General features: G+C 44.7%; 1 protein-coding gene across 3 annotated transcripts in view; it reads right to left on the bottom strand.

Moving 5' to 3' along the window:
- Window positions 1-15,701, bottom strand: part of LOC138971048 (zinc finger protein 70-like) — a 45,300-nt gene that overhangs the window by 7,492 nt on the left and 22,107 nt on the right. For all 3 annotated transcript variants that reach the window (XM_070343651.1, XM_070343649.1, XM_070343652.1), the window contains one exon: window positions 14,971-15,176. In XM_070343651.1, coding sequence (XP_070199752.1) covers window positions 14,971-15,176 — 206 coding nt within the window. The remainder of the gene's footprint in view (window positions 1-14,970; window positions 15,177-15,701) is intronic.

The raw sequence follows: 15,701 nt of genomic DNA, 5'->3' as shown, positions 1-15,701 counted from the left end.
CAAGGGAGACCACTCTAAAAAAGAGAGTGCTCTATCCCATAATGCCAGACTAACTACTAGCCTGACTTCCGTATGCGCGCGCATACACCGCCATCTTATCATTCCTATACGAAGCCCAACTCACTCCTTTTTTAGACCCCCATAAATCCCACAGCGGGGAGGCGGGAGGGAATAAACGATGTGAGTTGGGTAAGTATATTAATCAAATGAAAATTTATTACTAAAATTTTTAATTAAATTACATATCTTACCCAACTCACATATAGCAGATTGCTATCATAGGAGGAGGGTACTCACCATATCAATCCACAAGAACCTGCCCTGCAGCCACCAAAGAGGGCAAAGCAGAGCTGCCATCTTGACGTATGCCAGCCACCTCCCGGAGATAGAAGTTTATAAAAACGTCTTCCGATCTCCAGTATGCCGACTCCAGAACTTCTGAAAGACGACCTGATCTCAGCACTGCCAACGACGAAGCCCACGCCCTGGCCTCGTGAGTCCTGGCAGCCGTAAGGGGCAACACCATTCTGGTATCCCCTAATTGTCTTTGCCACCAGATATAAGCGTTCCGAATGGTAGACGAAACCCATTTGGTTAGCGTAACTTTCGAAATGTCCTTCCCCCGAGCCGTATTGAGTGATATAAAGAGCAGTTTCTGAGACATAGAGCGAATAGGCTGAGTCCGGGACAGGTAGCTGCTGAGTGCTCGTACAGGGCAGTTAAAAACATCCTCATCTCCCGGGGCCAGGATTGTGCTCAAAGGGGGAATACGGATAAGAGGGGATGGTTGACCTGGTTTTTGGTTCTTAGCCAAGAAATTAGGCCTGAACCTAAGAGAAAAAGAACCGTCTTTCTCCCGGGAGATATCATTTGCCATTCCCGACAACGCGTGCACCTCGCTACCACGTCTAGCCGTAGCGAGTAAGACCAAGAAAAGAGTTTTATGAGTTACATTTGCCAGACTGGCTAAATGGATAGGCTCAAAGTCCTCTGACGCAAGAAAACGTAACACCAAAAAAACATCCCACGCCGGGAGCTTTGTTTTGTCACGAGCCAACTTAAGGGAAGCGCCCTTAATAACGCCGGAGATAACCCCCGACAAGTTAACTTTGTGACCAAGTTGCCTGAGAGTAGAGGCAATTGCCGACCTTCTAACCTTCAACGAAGAGGGAGAACCCCCTTGATCAGCTAGCCACGCCAAGTGATTCGCTAACTGCATAGACCTAGGCGCCAGAGGATTCACATTATTCTCAAGACACCACTTCGACCACGAAGACCAATGCGAAGCGTAAACAGAGTTGGTCGACTCTCTGTGAGCGTTTTGAACCAGCTTCAGAGTAGACACAGAGGCCCCTGCCCTAAGCAGAGAGTCTCTGATAACACCCACCCGTGAAGTTGCAGCATTTGCGGGTTTACGTGATGAATGCCTGACCGAGGCTGCAGAAGTTCGCCCTTCCTTAGAGCGAGCGGGATGGGAGGACGAACGGCCAGACGTACCAGATCCGGATACCAGTGCTGGCTGGGCCAGAGAGGCGCAACCAGCACTAGCGCTGGCCTTTCGAGGTCTGCTTTCCTTATTACCCTGCCCAGAATGCAGAAAGGAGGAAACGCGTAAGCCACCAGATTCGTCCAGTCCATCTCGAGTGCGTCCACCGCCCAGGCTTGGGGGTCCGGGAACGGAGACACAAAAAGCGGGAGCCTTGCCGAGAACCTTGTCGCAAACAAGTCGATGCACGGCTTGTCCACCTGAACCCAAAGGCGCTCCAAGGCCTGATGCGAGAGGGTCCACTCCGAATGGAGTATCTTGTCCCCCCTGCTCAGGGCATCCGCCAACACATTGAGCTTGCCCCTCAGGTAAGTTGCTGACAACCGAATGTGATGCGTACTGCACCAGAGACTATAGAGTATACAGAGACGCGTCATCCTTCTTTGCGCTGCGGTGCGAAATTGAGACCGGCCAGCCCAGCGCGGGAAAAGAGCCACTCCCTGCCGCACAAGGAAACTCGCGTTTCGCGGCTGCTGTCGGCTGTGTTTATATCACGGTTATATTAACATACTGTCTGTTCTGTCCGGCTGACAGTGCTGCAAAAAGTAACTGGATGAAAAAATATGTTTGTTTGTGAACATCCTTTTTAAATGACCATAAAAACACCGCAGAAATGGTATAGATTAAAATTAAATCACATTTTCTTGGGCAATATTTGCTGGATCGCTGTAGTTATGCAAACATGATTCAAGTCAGTCTCTTTTCACGACCTAACCGTCGTTATTTTTGTGTGTTTTAATCAAATACAAATACATACTGAATACATGGTCAGTTAAGCCTGAGAAAATATGTCAGGAATAAATCGTTTAACGAAATAGTTTCCGGTTAAATCGGTAACTAAGGCATTTAGTCAATTTGGTGTCGTCCCAGCACATCGAAACTGAAATGGGTTGTCAATTACACGGAGCTAAGAAGTTATCATGAAAGGAAAACTGTAATTCTTGTGACCAAACCGGCTGACTTTAAAGAATCTTGATCGATCGATGATTTTCTTATTTCTTTTCAGTTGCTTCTTTCTTGTTCAGAAAGCTCTCTCTCTCTCTCTCTCTCTCTCTCTCTCTCTCTCTCTCTCTCTCTCTCTCTCTCTCTCTCTCTCTCTCTCTTATTACTATTTGTGCACGTTAATCGATATAAGAGATACGATGCGGATATGTTGTTATGCCCCTTTTTTCCAGGGAAAGTAAAGAAGATGAGTTTTATTTTGTGCTTTGTTGCCCCGCACTTCGTGATTTGCGATGCCAGTTTATTCCTGCTAAGTTTTATAGAAACCCAAGTTTACACAAGTTTTCTATGCTTTTGGCATCTGTGAATGAAGGTATTGTTCGAAAGTTGTCAGCTTATCACGGTGTACAAAGCATTTCGGCTACGTAGTGTTGTTATGTCTTAGTTCATGTAAGCCTACGGTATATTTTATTTGAAATGTAATGTCTTAGTTCGTGTATGAACTATGATTTATTTCATTTGATTTGTGTGCAAATGTCATTGTATATATATATATGTTCACGCCCGTCATTTACAATCAAAATATTAATCATGATAAATGATACTAACGTTCGCAGCTGCAAGCCGTTGTAGATCTACTCTATAACTCCGCGACGGCCGTGCCAATCAAACGAGATGGTTATGTCTACCCTAATCGATCACCAACCGTATTGCCACTAGATCAGTCTATCAGTTCCAGACTTGGCATGCCGAAATGAGATAAAGTAGAGGAGAAATAAATCTTATACATGTGAAACTAGTACCAACATGCACAGCTTGGACTGGTTTGAGGCTGTAGTGTGTACATTGTGTGTTTTCACTGTTCCGGTAGAATAGATCTACACGCAGTTCGACGCTACAACTTTTACTGCCGATTTTCCAACATTTTTAACGAGAGAAAAATTGAAGAAACAATCCTCACCTACTCTCTTCCTTGGGAAATTTGAACATCCTCAAGCCTTTGGCATGTGCGTTTGAGCAATTGATGGCCGAACACCATGCCCCTCTGCGTTTTCGCGTTGGCGCGACCATGCCTGTGCAGCACGATATCACCACTGCTGTGGAAAGAGAAAGTAGGTGGTTCCATGTTTCCGCGTGGTGGCGCCACTGGGCTTCCGGTCTCACTTTTCAGCACCGTATGGAGCGTCTCTGTATACTCTATAGTCTCTGACTGCACCACATCAGCAAGCGACATGCTCTGTCTGACAGAACCTGCGAGCGCGTCCCCCCCTGGCGATTTATATAAGCCGCAACAGTCGTATTGTCTGTATGTACTCTGACATGACTGCTCGCCAGAGAAGGAAGAAACGCCCTCAGGCCCAAGGCCACAGCCTCCAGCTCCAAGACGTTTATGTGCAAGGACCCTTGACTGACGTCCCACACACCCGCAGCCGTCTGATCCGCCAAATGAGCTCCCCACCCTGTCTGAGACGCATCCGTGAACAGATCGTTCTCCGGAGCCGGGGGAGTGATGGGGACACCCTGGGACACCCAAGGAAGAAGCCAGACACCTGTGGTGCTCCTGAACCAATCTCCCAACTCGACCTGACAACTCCAAGCTTGAGTTGCCTGATCCCACCGAGCCTGCACCGCCGCCTGAAATGGTCTCTTGTGCACTCTTCCCAACGGAACCAGCAAGGCCATAGATTCCATCTGACCCAGGATAGAATACAACTCCCGAGCCGAGGCCACATTCTTTCCGAGCAACTCCCGGATCAGCGACTGAAGTTTGTCCACCCGCTTTTGAGCAGGACGAACTGACCACTCCACTGTGTTGAACTCTATGCCCAGATAAGTGAACCCCTGTGAAGGCTCCAACTCGGACTTCCCCACATTGATTGAGAACCCGAGTTGACCCGCTAGGCTGAGAACCCTGTGCGTGTGTGTGCTGCATAAGGCCTGATTCTGGTGCAAAATCAGCCAGTCGTCGAGGTACGCCCTGAGGCGCACCCCCTCCTGCCTCACTAGGGCACAGAGCTGACGAACGACCATCGTGAAGATCCAAGGAGAGAGGGACAGACCGAACGGGAGAGCCCGAAACTGGAAAATCCTTTCCCCCCACCGAAACCGCAGCCACTTTCTGTCCGCTGTGTGCATCAGCACGTGAAAGTAAGCGTCCGTGAGATCGATGGACGTGGCCCAATCCCCCGGACGGAGAGCCTCTCTCACCGACGCCGGCGTTTCCATCGTGAATTTTACCACTCTTAGGAACCTGTTCAGACATGAAAGGTCTAGAACTGGCCTCCACGCACCCGATGCTTTGGGCACCACAAAGAGCCTGCCGTAAAATCCCAACGATCCCTGATCGCGAACCTCTTCGATCGCCTCTTTTTGCAGGAGAGCAACTACCTCCCCCTGCACAGCCAACTTGGCCTCGGGATCGTTTGGAAATCTGAAAGGCGGAGGTATCCTAGACAGAGGTGCCTTCTTCTCTGCCCAGAGTAGCCGGAACCCCGAACTGACCACCCCTAAAACCCACTGGCTGGCCACCAAGCGCGACCAGGTAGTGAGGGCCCTGGAGGGGCCACCCGCCACCACGACGGTGGGGGCTAGCGGGACCGAAAGTTCGGGAGGGCATCATTGGGGGTGGGGCTTGCGCCCCGACCCCCTAGACCCGCCGAAAGAACCCCCCCTCTGAGAAGAGGAACCACGCCCCCTACCCCGAAAAGAAGAGTTCTGACCCTGAGTCTTGCCCGCCGGCGCGGACGAAGACTGCGTCTTGCCTTGACCCTGAGGTTTGCCTTGAGGCTTCTGAAAACCTTGACGAACAACCTTGGCTATAGCCAGATCTCTTGCTTCGTGCGTTTCCTTTTGCAAAGCATCCAAAGATGCGCGACCCAGAAGGGAACCATCCATGACGGGAGACACCTTCAGAGCATCGATCGTCACCTTGTCCCTAATTCTTGACCCCGTCAAAAAGGCCGACCTGCGAGAATACACAGCAAAAGTGTACAATCTAGCCGACAACGCCATTTGTTCCTGTGACACCCTGGCCAAAGTAGCCAGCAAAGTCATCACATCTTCCGAGGAAGCGTCAAACCGGAACTCAAAGGGATCGAGCGACGTAGCAATCGACCTCGACAACGATCTCTGGAGTGACTCTGACACAGAGGCCAACTCCATCAGAGAGCGTCCTGTCTCCTCTAAAGACATCAAAGATGCCTCCGTACAAGGGACAGGCCTTTCCTTCGAATAGCCATCTTCCCTCAGAGCCGTCAGTTCCGGTGTCACCGGTAGTACCGACATAGGCAAAGAGTAGGAATCAATCAGTCTGACTGGGTTGATCACCAGCTTGAAGTTGCGCATATTAGCCGAACAAGGAACTTGTTGACCAATCTTCGCTAACCACGGTACAGCCGCCTCGGGAGCCTCCCTGTGTTGTGCCAACAACGGAACAGGAGACACCCCCTTAGACCAACCCTTCACCAACACCTTCGACATCTCGAACGCCAGAGAAGGCGATTCGATGAACTTGAAAGAACCCTTCGTATTCTTATCAACACGAAAATCCCCCCAAGCCGAGGGCGGTGGAGCAAGCTGCGACTTGCTCTCCACCACCCCCTCTTCAAAGTACTTCGAAGCCGTTTCAGCTGCAAGCGCCACCGCACTTCCCAACCTAGACGGCAAACGGACACCGGCATCCTCTCCCAGAACGGAAGTGCCATCGCCCAGACAGTCGTCCTGCACATCTGTACAGTCCGGGAGTTGACTCCCCGCCTGACTGTCATAGTCAAACAGAGACCCATCTCCACTGCCTTCTTCCCCCGGAGGTGGAAGCAGAAGTCTCACAGACTGCCTAACGTCAAATGGCGCGGCAGAAAGCAACGAACCTTCCGTACGCTCTACAGTGTCCTTACCCCCCCCTGACCGGCCGACAGAGCGGCGATGGCCAGGCGGGGTATCAGAACTTTCACCCGTGAGCGCGATGCCCGTGGCTACTTTTGACTGTAGACGCGCTACACTTTCCCCGGAGAACCCAGGTACTCGTGTAGCAAACATACCTTGTGACCGCGAACCACCAGGAGACAGACCACCCGACGAAAGTGGGATAATCTCATCCCCATCCTGAACAGCATGAACATCAGCTGTAGTCACCGTAACAGAAGGGCCCGCCACCACCTTTGCCAAAGATGACGGACCTGTCACCCCAGAAGGGAGTGAACGCAGTTCAGCCCGTGTAGACGAAATTTCTTCCGCCAGTGAAGAAACCTGTGAACTAAGTGCAAGCAAAAGAGAGGCCACGTCCGCGGCCGCCAGACCAGAAACAGCAGGAGCAGAAACCGCTTTAGCAGGTTTAGCCACATTAGTAACCTTATCCAAAGGTTTCACCGGCAAAATGGCCGCCGGCAAAATGGCGGCAGAAGGCATGCCTATCAAAACATCAACACATTTTTCTGAGTCAGATTCTAACACCCCCGCGACGGTTTGTTTAGATTCTCTATGCATCTTTCTGGGAGGGGAGGACTCAGCAGCCACCTGCTTAGAACTCTGCCTCTTCTTAACGTTATCAGCCATAGCATGTACGACTTTGTCAAAATATTTCTGAAAAAATTTTCCGAAAAAATTTCACAAGTCAAAAATGGCCAAACAACGCCTTTACAACAAGTACAAAACAAAGAACGATCTCACCTCAATACAGTAGCAAGGTAAGACGACGAAAGAATACCAAGGAGAAGAAACCCGGTCCCACAGACCAAGCAACATCGGCTGAACAACAGCCAGAGCGTACACAAATGCGACCAGCTTGTCTGATCGCTGAGTATGGAATGATAAGATGGCGGTGTATGCGCGCGCATACGGAAGTCAGGCTAGTAGTTAGTCTGGCATTATGGGATAGAGCACTCTCTTTTTTAGAGTGGTCTCCCTTGGTTACCAAGGGGACGCGTACAGCGTATCCAGCACTGAACTAGGGTTAATTGCTATATGTGAGTTGGGTAAGATATGTAATTTAATTTATTTTATTTAAAAAATTTCTTTTAAGTTTTTCAATTCAATGTGATCTTTGCTATATGTACATAGGCATGAAAAGGAGTCTAAAACTGTGTTTATTTTGTTTGTTTGTTTATTTGTTGCTTAACGTCCAGCCGACTACGCAGAGCCATATCAGGACGAGGAAGGGGGGGATGAAGGGGGCCACTTGTCAAGCGATTCCTGTTTACAAATGCACTAACCCATTACTTGTGTCCCAGCAGGCTTTAGTAAAACTAAATTAATACCTACTGGAAGATTACCAGTTTCCAGTATGTTAAAATAGGCTTAACCTATCTACTGCTGGGCTTACATCAGAACACTAACAGATTAAACTATACATGAATCGCAAGACAAGCGGCAAGAGAAGAGATTTTTGGAAAAAATACAGGTGAATGAGCAAGAAGGCAGAAAAAAGAAAAGAATTCATGAAGAAAAAGAGAGCATGACAGGAAAGAGGATAGGAACCAAAAATCTACCTAACAGCAAACTAGAAAGCTCCTGCGGTTCCAAAAACAGGAGGGGCCTTTAATTTCATAACCGCAGTGCCCCACTGCGGGATCTAAAACTGTGACATGCTCAAGAAAACTTTTAGCCTAAAAAGGAGACACACAAAGAAAGGCTAGACAAATCCAGTCACACTTATAAGCTCATAAACACACTATAAGTTCAAAAAGTAGTTTATTTTTAACAAACTAGTAAATTTAAATCCCGGTATATGTACATAACTTGTCACAACGTCACAAACTTCATTTAACCTTACAAGTGCACTATGACAGAAAATAAACATAACCCAAGCAAAAAACCCACATTAAATGACTTTAAATATCAAAACAACACCAAAAACAAAAATCTAACATTATTACACCCGACTAGAGCATTGTGTACATAACCGTCACATCATATCACAACAAGAAGAGCAAATGCTCGATCGAGTCACTTTCGCAGTTCTGAATATTATATGAGGCATCAGATGGACAGGAAGAAATTGCTATTCACAACACAATACAGATGTAAATAATTTGATGTAAAGAATAATCCTATAAAGTTTGAATCAAATCCGATGAATAGTTTCAGAGATATGATATTTCAATTTTTTTCCTTCAAGACATACCTGTGACCTTGAAAAAGGTCAAAGGTCACCAAAGCAGACGTCAAAGTGTAGAGGTCACTGGGAGTCACGTTCACATAAAATTTGAGCCCGGTCACTTTTATAGTTTCCGAGAAAAGCCCAACGTTAAGTTGTGTGTTGCCGAACAGAAAAGGCTAGTTATCTCCCTTGTTTTTCTGATAACGTTCGTAAAAGGCTACAGATGTAAATACTTTGATGTAAAGAATAATCCTACAAAGTTTCAATCACATCCGATGAACTTTGTCAAAGATATAAAATGTCTAATTTTTCCTTTGACGCTGACCTGTGACCTTGAAAAAGGTCAAAGGTCAACGAAACCATCGTTAAAGTGTAGAGGTCATTGGAGGTCACGACTAAACAAAATATGAGCCGGATCGCTTTGATAGTTTCCGAGAAAAGTCCAACGTTAAGGTGGTGTCTACGGACGGCCGGCCGGCCGGCCGGCCGGACGGCCGGCCGGACGGCCGGCCGGACAGACTAACACTGACCGATTACATAGAGTCACTTTTTCTCAAGTGACTCAAAAATGCAACAAAAAAGGTGACAAAAGACGATTTCTGACCCCTCAGTACAAAACACATGTAAAAGAGATAGACACCAGACAGCCACAGCAAGGAGAAATGTAATCACAGAGGATGAAAGGAATAACATCCTTTTTCACTTCATCCGTAAATAATTGCAAAAAAAATCGAGATTAAAACAACAATTTAACCACACAGAATGAAACCAACATCAAATATAGTTAGAAATGCTTACAACTATGAAGTTAAAGTGGCAAACAAGCAAAATCCGGTTATAGGGGCTAGACAATTAAAAAAAACCAGCAGCAGTCAAACTTTGTTCATAACATCACAGCGTGACATAACCAAAACAGATACATTAAAACAAGAACATTCTGACCCAACAGGCAAACAAATGTATGGACATCTCCAAATAAATGAGAAGAACCCTTAAGAAGTCAAAGTTGTGGATGAAACCACCATAAATCCACTATACAGCAAAAGAAACCTATGTGTACATAACGGCACGCAAAGTCAGAGGATGAAAGTGCCCATATCAGCTAAAAATGGTGCCAAAATAACTGCAATCAACAAATCTGAGAAAGAAATTAGTAGCAAAGGGACACAGTTACCATTTTAAATTAAAAAAACAAGATAACATATGTAGCAGGTAAGAGATAAGAGGGAAAAATACATTGTACATAACGCCACACTGAGACACCTAGGATTCTGAGTGATGTATCTTAAACAGACGCACACCTACAAAGGCAGAAATTATAAGAAAACAAATGACACACAGAAGGTACAAATAAAAAAGCAACTAGCAGCCCTGGAACATAAATTCAGATCATCATCAGAAAATGCAAGAAAAATGAGAATGTGTACATAACATTACAACAGGAGATTATCTTTCATGCATTGAGTGCTGGTGAGTACTGCTCACTTAGATTTTGTCAGTTGGGAAATGATCACTGTTTATCAACAGACATAGGAACAAGAATACATGAAAAAGTATATAAGTGTAATATGATTGTGAAATAAGTTATCAATTCTGAAGATGGTTAAAACAGGATGTGTAAATAAAAATCTTGAAGCTCACAAAAAAAGTCTGGTCTCAGCCATAAGTCTCATGTAGGCTATGCCTCCAGAAAGATTTAGCAGCAAACATGTAAATAAAAGCCCAGTGTTCAAGGGACATCATGTAGCCGTCCTCCTTGAAGACTCGCAGGATGTTGCACACGGGTATACAAAAAAAAAACAACCAAAAAAAAAACTATTTTCTCTTCCCACAGCCCAATTCCTCAGGAAGACCTCCCAGGCTCCCTCAGCAGTAGCTTTTGTGATCTGAAAGAAAAAACGATTTGCAATTATAGATGCATGTATAGTTTCTGAAATGCTTGCTATAATGTTTGGATTTTACACTATCTGCTATCATCACAGCAAAACGATATGATGTGACGTTATGAACATTTTCAGGGTCATAAAAACAGCTGAATGCAGTCATCTACTGCTCAGCTTTTAATTCTTTTAGCAAAAAAGAACAAGATTTGATCGTAGTAGAGAACTCTACTGCACAGCCTTCAGAACAAGATTTCAATAACGTGTACATAATGTCACACGTCACCCAGACAAGCTATCTCGAACTAAAGGCGTGTGAAGTTATGTACACGCAGTCATGGAAGAAAACACGAATCCCACAGAGAAAAGTCTGAATCTCATAACTCGGTCATTTACAAAGAACAAAAAAAAAAATGAACCACAAGTCTGAAAGAACGAAAATCAAAGAAAATCATTGATAAAAATGGTAAATATTCCGCGCCTAGCCCGAAGACAGTAATCTCATGATGTGACGTTATGAACATCGCACCGTACTTTCTCAACCGATTTCCTAGCCCGTCAGAAAGTCCCTTTCAACGCAGGAACAAAAGAAATCAACATAGTAATGTTTTCCACCTATTTGTACAAAGATTTTATTTGTATTAGCTTAACCATGCATCGTACGTTATCCGTCACGACAACAGCTTCGTATCTGAACAATCAAAATAAAATTTCTTCATTGTGCGTCAGATCGGAGACTTCGTTTAGCGCGCGATATTTTCGACTTGCACTCAACCATCGTTACAAACAAACAAAACACGTCTCAAACAGCAATATGACTTACAAAATTGATAAAACTTACCATCATTGTGTACATAACACATTTCAAAGAATCACGACAAAACACTTACCTCCTGTGTTCTCTTATTTCTCGTTCGTTTCAAACGCAGACTTCTTCAAATGAAACTACGATCGCATGGCTGGAAGTCAGTAAACAAAGTTTGTTCACACCCCTTGTAGAAACGAGTCCATGCGCGGAAGAAAATATAGTACAGTCGAACTCGCTTAAGACGAATCACTGGGGATCGGAAAAAAAGTTCGTCTTAACCAAAATTCGTATTAAGAAAATTGATCGATTTTTTTTTTTTTTTTTTTTTTAAGTCTTGTACATTTTATGGTGTTTCAATTTGTTTCTTTCGCAACTTTCATGCTGCTTCACGTTTAGACAATAAAGTGACATATTCAGGTACATGTTCATGTGTGTCTCATGTTGAGTGATGATTGTTGAGTTTGAGTGAGAGTGAGCACACAGATGTTTCATCCAGTTGTTACGTTTTTGGTCACACACACGCGCACACACTGACACTGTCCACATTCGCGGTGTTCCTATCATTTGTCCGGAATCACTTACCTTGGCGACGGGTAGCAAACCTTGGCCAATTTAGTTTTTGTTTTGTTTTGTTGCAACATGATGTTCAAATCCAAATCGAAAGCACTGACTGACTGATAAACTATCGCGAACCGGCGAACGCAAACGTTGAGAGTGTGGTTTCCCTTGTCCAAGGGAAACCACTCTGGCATCTATATTTTTTGGAAATGGCTTCCGTTTGATGTTTCGTTTTTGGTATTCGCGAAGGAAATAAACGTCAGTCAGTCATTCATGTTCAGTGTCTGAGCTATCAATCACTTTGATTCTAAATTTGAAATTGTTTTGTGAGTACAGTGTAATCAGTTTAACTTTATTCAGTGATCGGTTGAGCAATGGTTCAAGCAGTCGACGCAAGGGAAGACTTTGACACACGTGTATTCAAACTTCTCAAATTCCCATGATATGTCGATCTCGGGACGAGTTTAAAGATTTCGTCATAAGCGTGAGTAAATTACAGACATTATGCATGCTTGGGAATCCAAAAAGTGCTCGTTATAAGCGTAAATTCGTTATAAAGAATTCGTTTTAAGCATTTTTTTTAAGCATGAAGAAAGAGGTATTCAGTTGGGAACTTAAAACTAATTCGTTATAAGTCAAAATTCGTAACTAGCGTGTTCGTTTTAAGTGGGTTCGACTGTACATAACTAACGCGTCACGACGCATCACGCAGTTGGCCGAAAAACCTTTCCCGTACCGCTGTTTATCATTGGATTCGTGTTTTAAACTTATTTTCACACAGAAGAATGATTTTTCATCGAAAATCAACAAAAACTTTGTTGTTCTAAAAGTTGAGAATGAATGTCGGCTCATTAATACACTCGGCCGGAAAATCACGACAGAGTACGACGTACATTCTAGCCTATGGTAATCTTCCGGTAAGCTCGACTCGGCAAATTTCGGGGCACTTCAAACTTTGCAAGGGAAAGACCGACCATTTCAGAATAGAATCTCCGTATTTTTTCTATATTTTGGACAGTGATCTGACAGTATGGGAAAGTTTGCCGAGCACACTGTACTAGGTGTCACAGAATTGCAACAGATCACCGTCAATAATCACCAACAAAACATCGATTATATTCCGCACACGTGAACCACACGCTTCGGAGTCATGTCCGAGCCGAGAAAAATACCTTCTTCGTCAATGCTCTTCATGTTCACGATTTTAAATAAAAAAGAAGCATCAACAAGAGACCTTTTCCGGAGGTTGTATCACTTTTTCTGACTCGACGCCATTTTGTGCCTGTGACCATATTGGAAAAAGATTAATGGAGATCAGTTTTAGACTCAGAAAGACTTGAATTTCGGCAACAGCGCAAGACACTGATGAGCGCGACCAGAGACATCCATCTATCTATTTTGTCTCTGGCGCGACTGACCGTAGCAAGAGATCAGTTCGCAGGTATGAGAGATTCTGTGGAAGTAGAGACCTAGGTCAAATAAACTTGATGCGAAGCAGGCTCATGTTTTGCCAAATACAATTTGTGAACTGCATTTTGTTAAACTAATGCTGTGTCTAACCTCGGGACACGTTGCTTGGTTCGCAAATGGCTGCAGTGCCGCGACGTGACGGACTAGCTTTGTTGTTGCACTGATCTCAAATTGTTCACCAAAATGCATGTGATGCGCTCTTCTTAGAATTCGCCAGACACAGCCACTTGAATTGATAGTTTTGCCGATATTTCTGTACAACTTTAGCTTTTTTGGTTGGCATTTCGTCCCCAGAGAGATCGGCCTTACACTTCGGACCCATGTCGATCGGACTGAATGGATGGTGAATGCCACAAAACAGCGCGTTGACCGACAAATACATGCGCAGACAAGGCTGTTCAGGTCGGCCTTGAGCTGAAAAGAATATTGGGAAATCACAGTCCTGATGACTACCAGAATTTCAACTTCGAAATTTCGCGCACAGAAAAGGTTCTCGCGACCGGATTTTTGGTAGATTTCCATAACACCGTAATTTAGACCCCAAATCCGTAATAATTCCGGACAATCCGGGAGGGTAAACAGGTCTGTTCTCCTGATCCTCACCGGCTTCCACCACCACTTCATGACTGATTTCATGAATGCTATCAAGAGTCTCAAATGAAAGACTGTCCATCTGTAACAAGCACAACCTCGCATACCGTGAACATTTTGTAACATAATTCTCTTGACTGCCATTGTATGGGACCCCAAACAAATTTTCGGCTACCAGGAAGCCTCTACAACAATATTTTCAATGTTGTAGCCTTAAAAACTATAAATGGAGGGCAGTCTCTATGATCTGAAAAAGCACTTTGACCTTAGCATTTTTGCAATTTACAGACATGTGCACTTTGATCTTAGCAAAAACTGGGACCCCACACATTGTTTTCATGCGATCAAGGACCTCCACATTCTTGTTTTTGTTCACAATACAAAGATGGGTAGCTGGTAACCTCCCGAAATGTTTCAGAGTGTACAAAAGATCGAGGGAATGCACAAAAAACTGCCTGAAAGAATTGCCTTTTGACCTTAGCATGGGTGCTCTTTGACCTTAGCATGCGATTCAAATTTTTAATAGACGTTTCTTGCTAAACCAAAGAACTGAGCATAGTAGGAATGACGGAGGAATAAGCTAGCATCGTAAGAAACATAATCTAATTAATAGTAGTTAGGAATGACTGGTAGATACTGAATACTAAGTGAAAATCCTACCTTCCCGCCCGCCAACACTTCAACTTGAGGGCCCGTATTGTACCACGTGACCGCACGTATACTGAACTTGCCTTAGCTTCCTTCTACGGTGTGAATCCGTTCAGTAGGTTTAGAGAAATGCTTTTCACAGACACACGTACATCGGGAGACAAACCTCGTGCTCCATTCCTGTTAAAACATTGTCAATATTTGACTGAATGTAAAAAGAGGAAACCTTCCTTCCCAATGGGCGTCCAGTCATGACACCCCCTTTTACCCCCCCCCCCCCCCCAAAAAAAAAAAAAAAAAAAAAAACACATACACACACACACAAACTTTCAGCCCAAAAGTAACTAATCTACCAACCATAATTTTTTGGGCCTTTTCATCGAAAACCAACAGTTTATGAAAAGGGCGAGGTACCAAAGTGACGCCATACCTTATTGTGGGCGCTTAGCTTGGACCTGCTGGTTGCATGAAAGGAGCACTGTTGGCAGCTGAGAGATCTGTCCTGACTGGGAGGGGCGCCGCGTACATAGTCGTGAATTTTTGTCATGTGCTGTCTAAACGACCTGGAGCTCTGATACGTCTTGGCGCACACCTCACAGACGTACGGACGCACATCATCATGTTGGTTCAGGTGAGCTGCACAAACAAGATGCTCATGAAGAAAAATAGGCTAGGAATTTTTTATTTTAAGTCGTTTTTGTTGTTGTTGTAACCAACAGACTGTCTACTGATTGTATTTTAGACAATAAAGAGAAGAGGAAACCGGCAAAATTGTATGGGTTCCCCGAGTCCTGTCAAACAGGGTTTCAGCCTCAGAAGTTTCAATCCTTAATGGCTGTCCTAAACTGCACCTGAAGTAGACTCTGTGCAGTCTTTTTCAAAAATCATTGCCTAAGCTTTGTGCAGTCAGCTCCGCGAAGTTGACTTCACCTATTTTATTTTAATGAAATGTTTTCATATTGCTTTACGCCACTTGCTCAATCTCAGATGCAGTAGGTAAACAGCTCAGGAACGAACAGGCCGGTTTTCGGAAGAGAAGTTGTGCTGACCAGATATTTTCCCTGCGTAACATCATCGAGCAGTCCACAGTGTGGCAGAGACAGCTGTACATCAATTTTATCGACTTTGAAAAGGCCTTTGACAATTCAACTTGGTCATTAT

Source organism: Littorina saxatilis, linkage group LG7 (assembly GCF_037325665.1).
Source record: "Littorina saxatilis isolate snail1 linkage group LG7, US_GU_Lsax_2.0, whole genome shotgun sequence".
Classification (NCBI taxonomy): Eukaryota; Metazoa; Mollusca; class Gastropoda; order Littorinimorpha; family Littorinidae; genus Littorina; species Littorina saxatilis.
The sequence above is the reverse complement of the archived record's forward strand: the minus strand, read 5'-3'. Positions and strand labels throughout refer to the sequence as shown.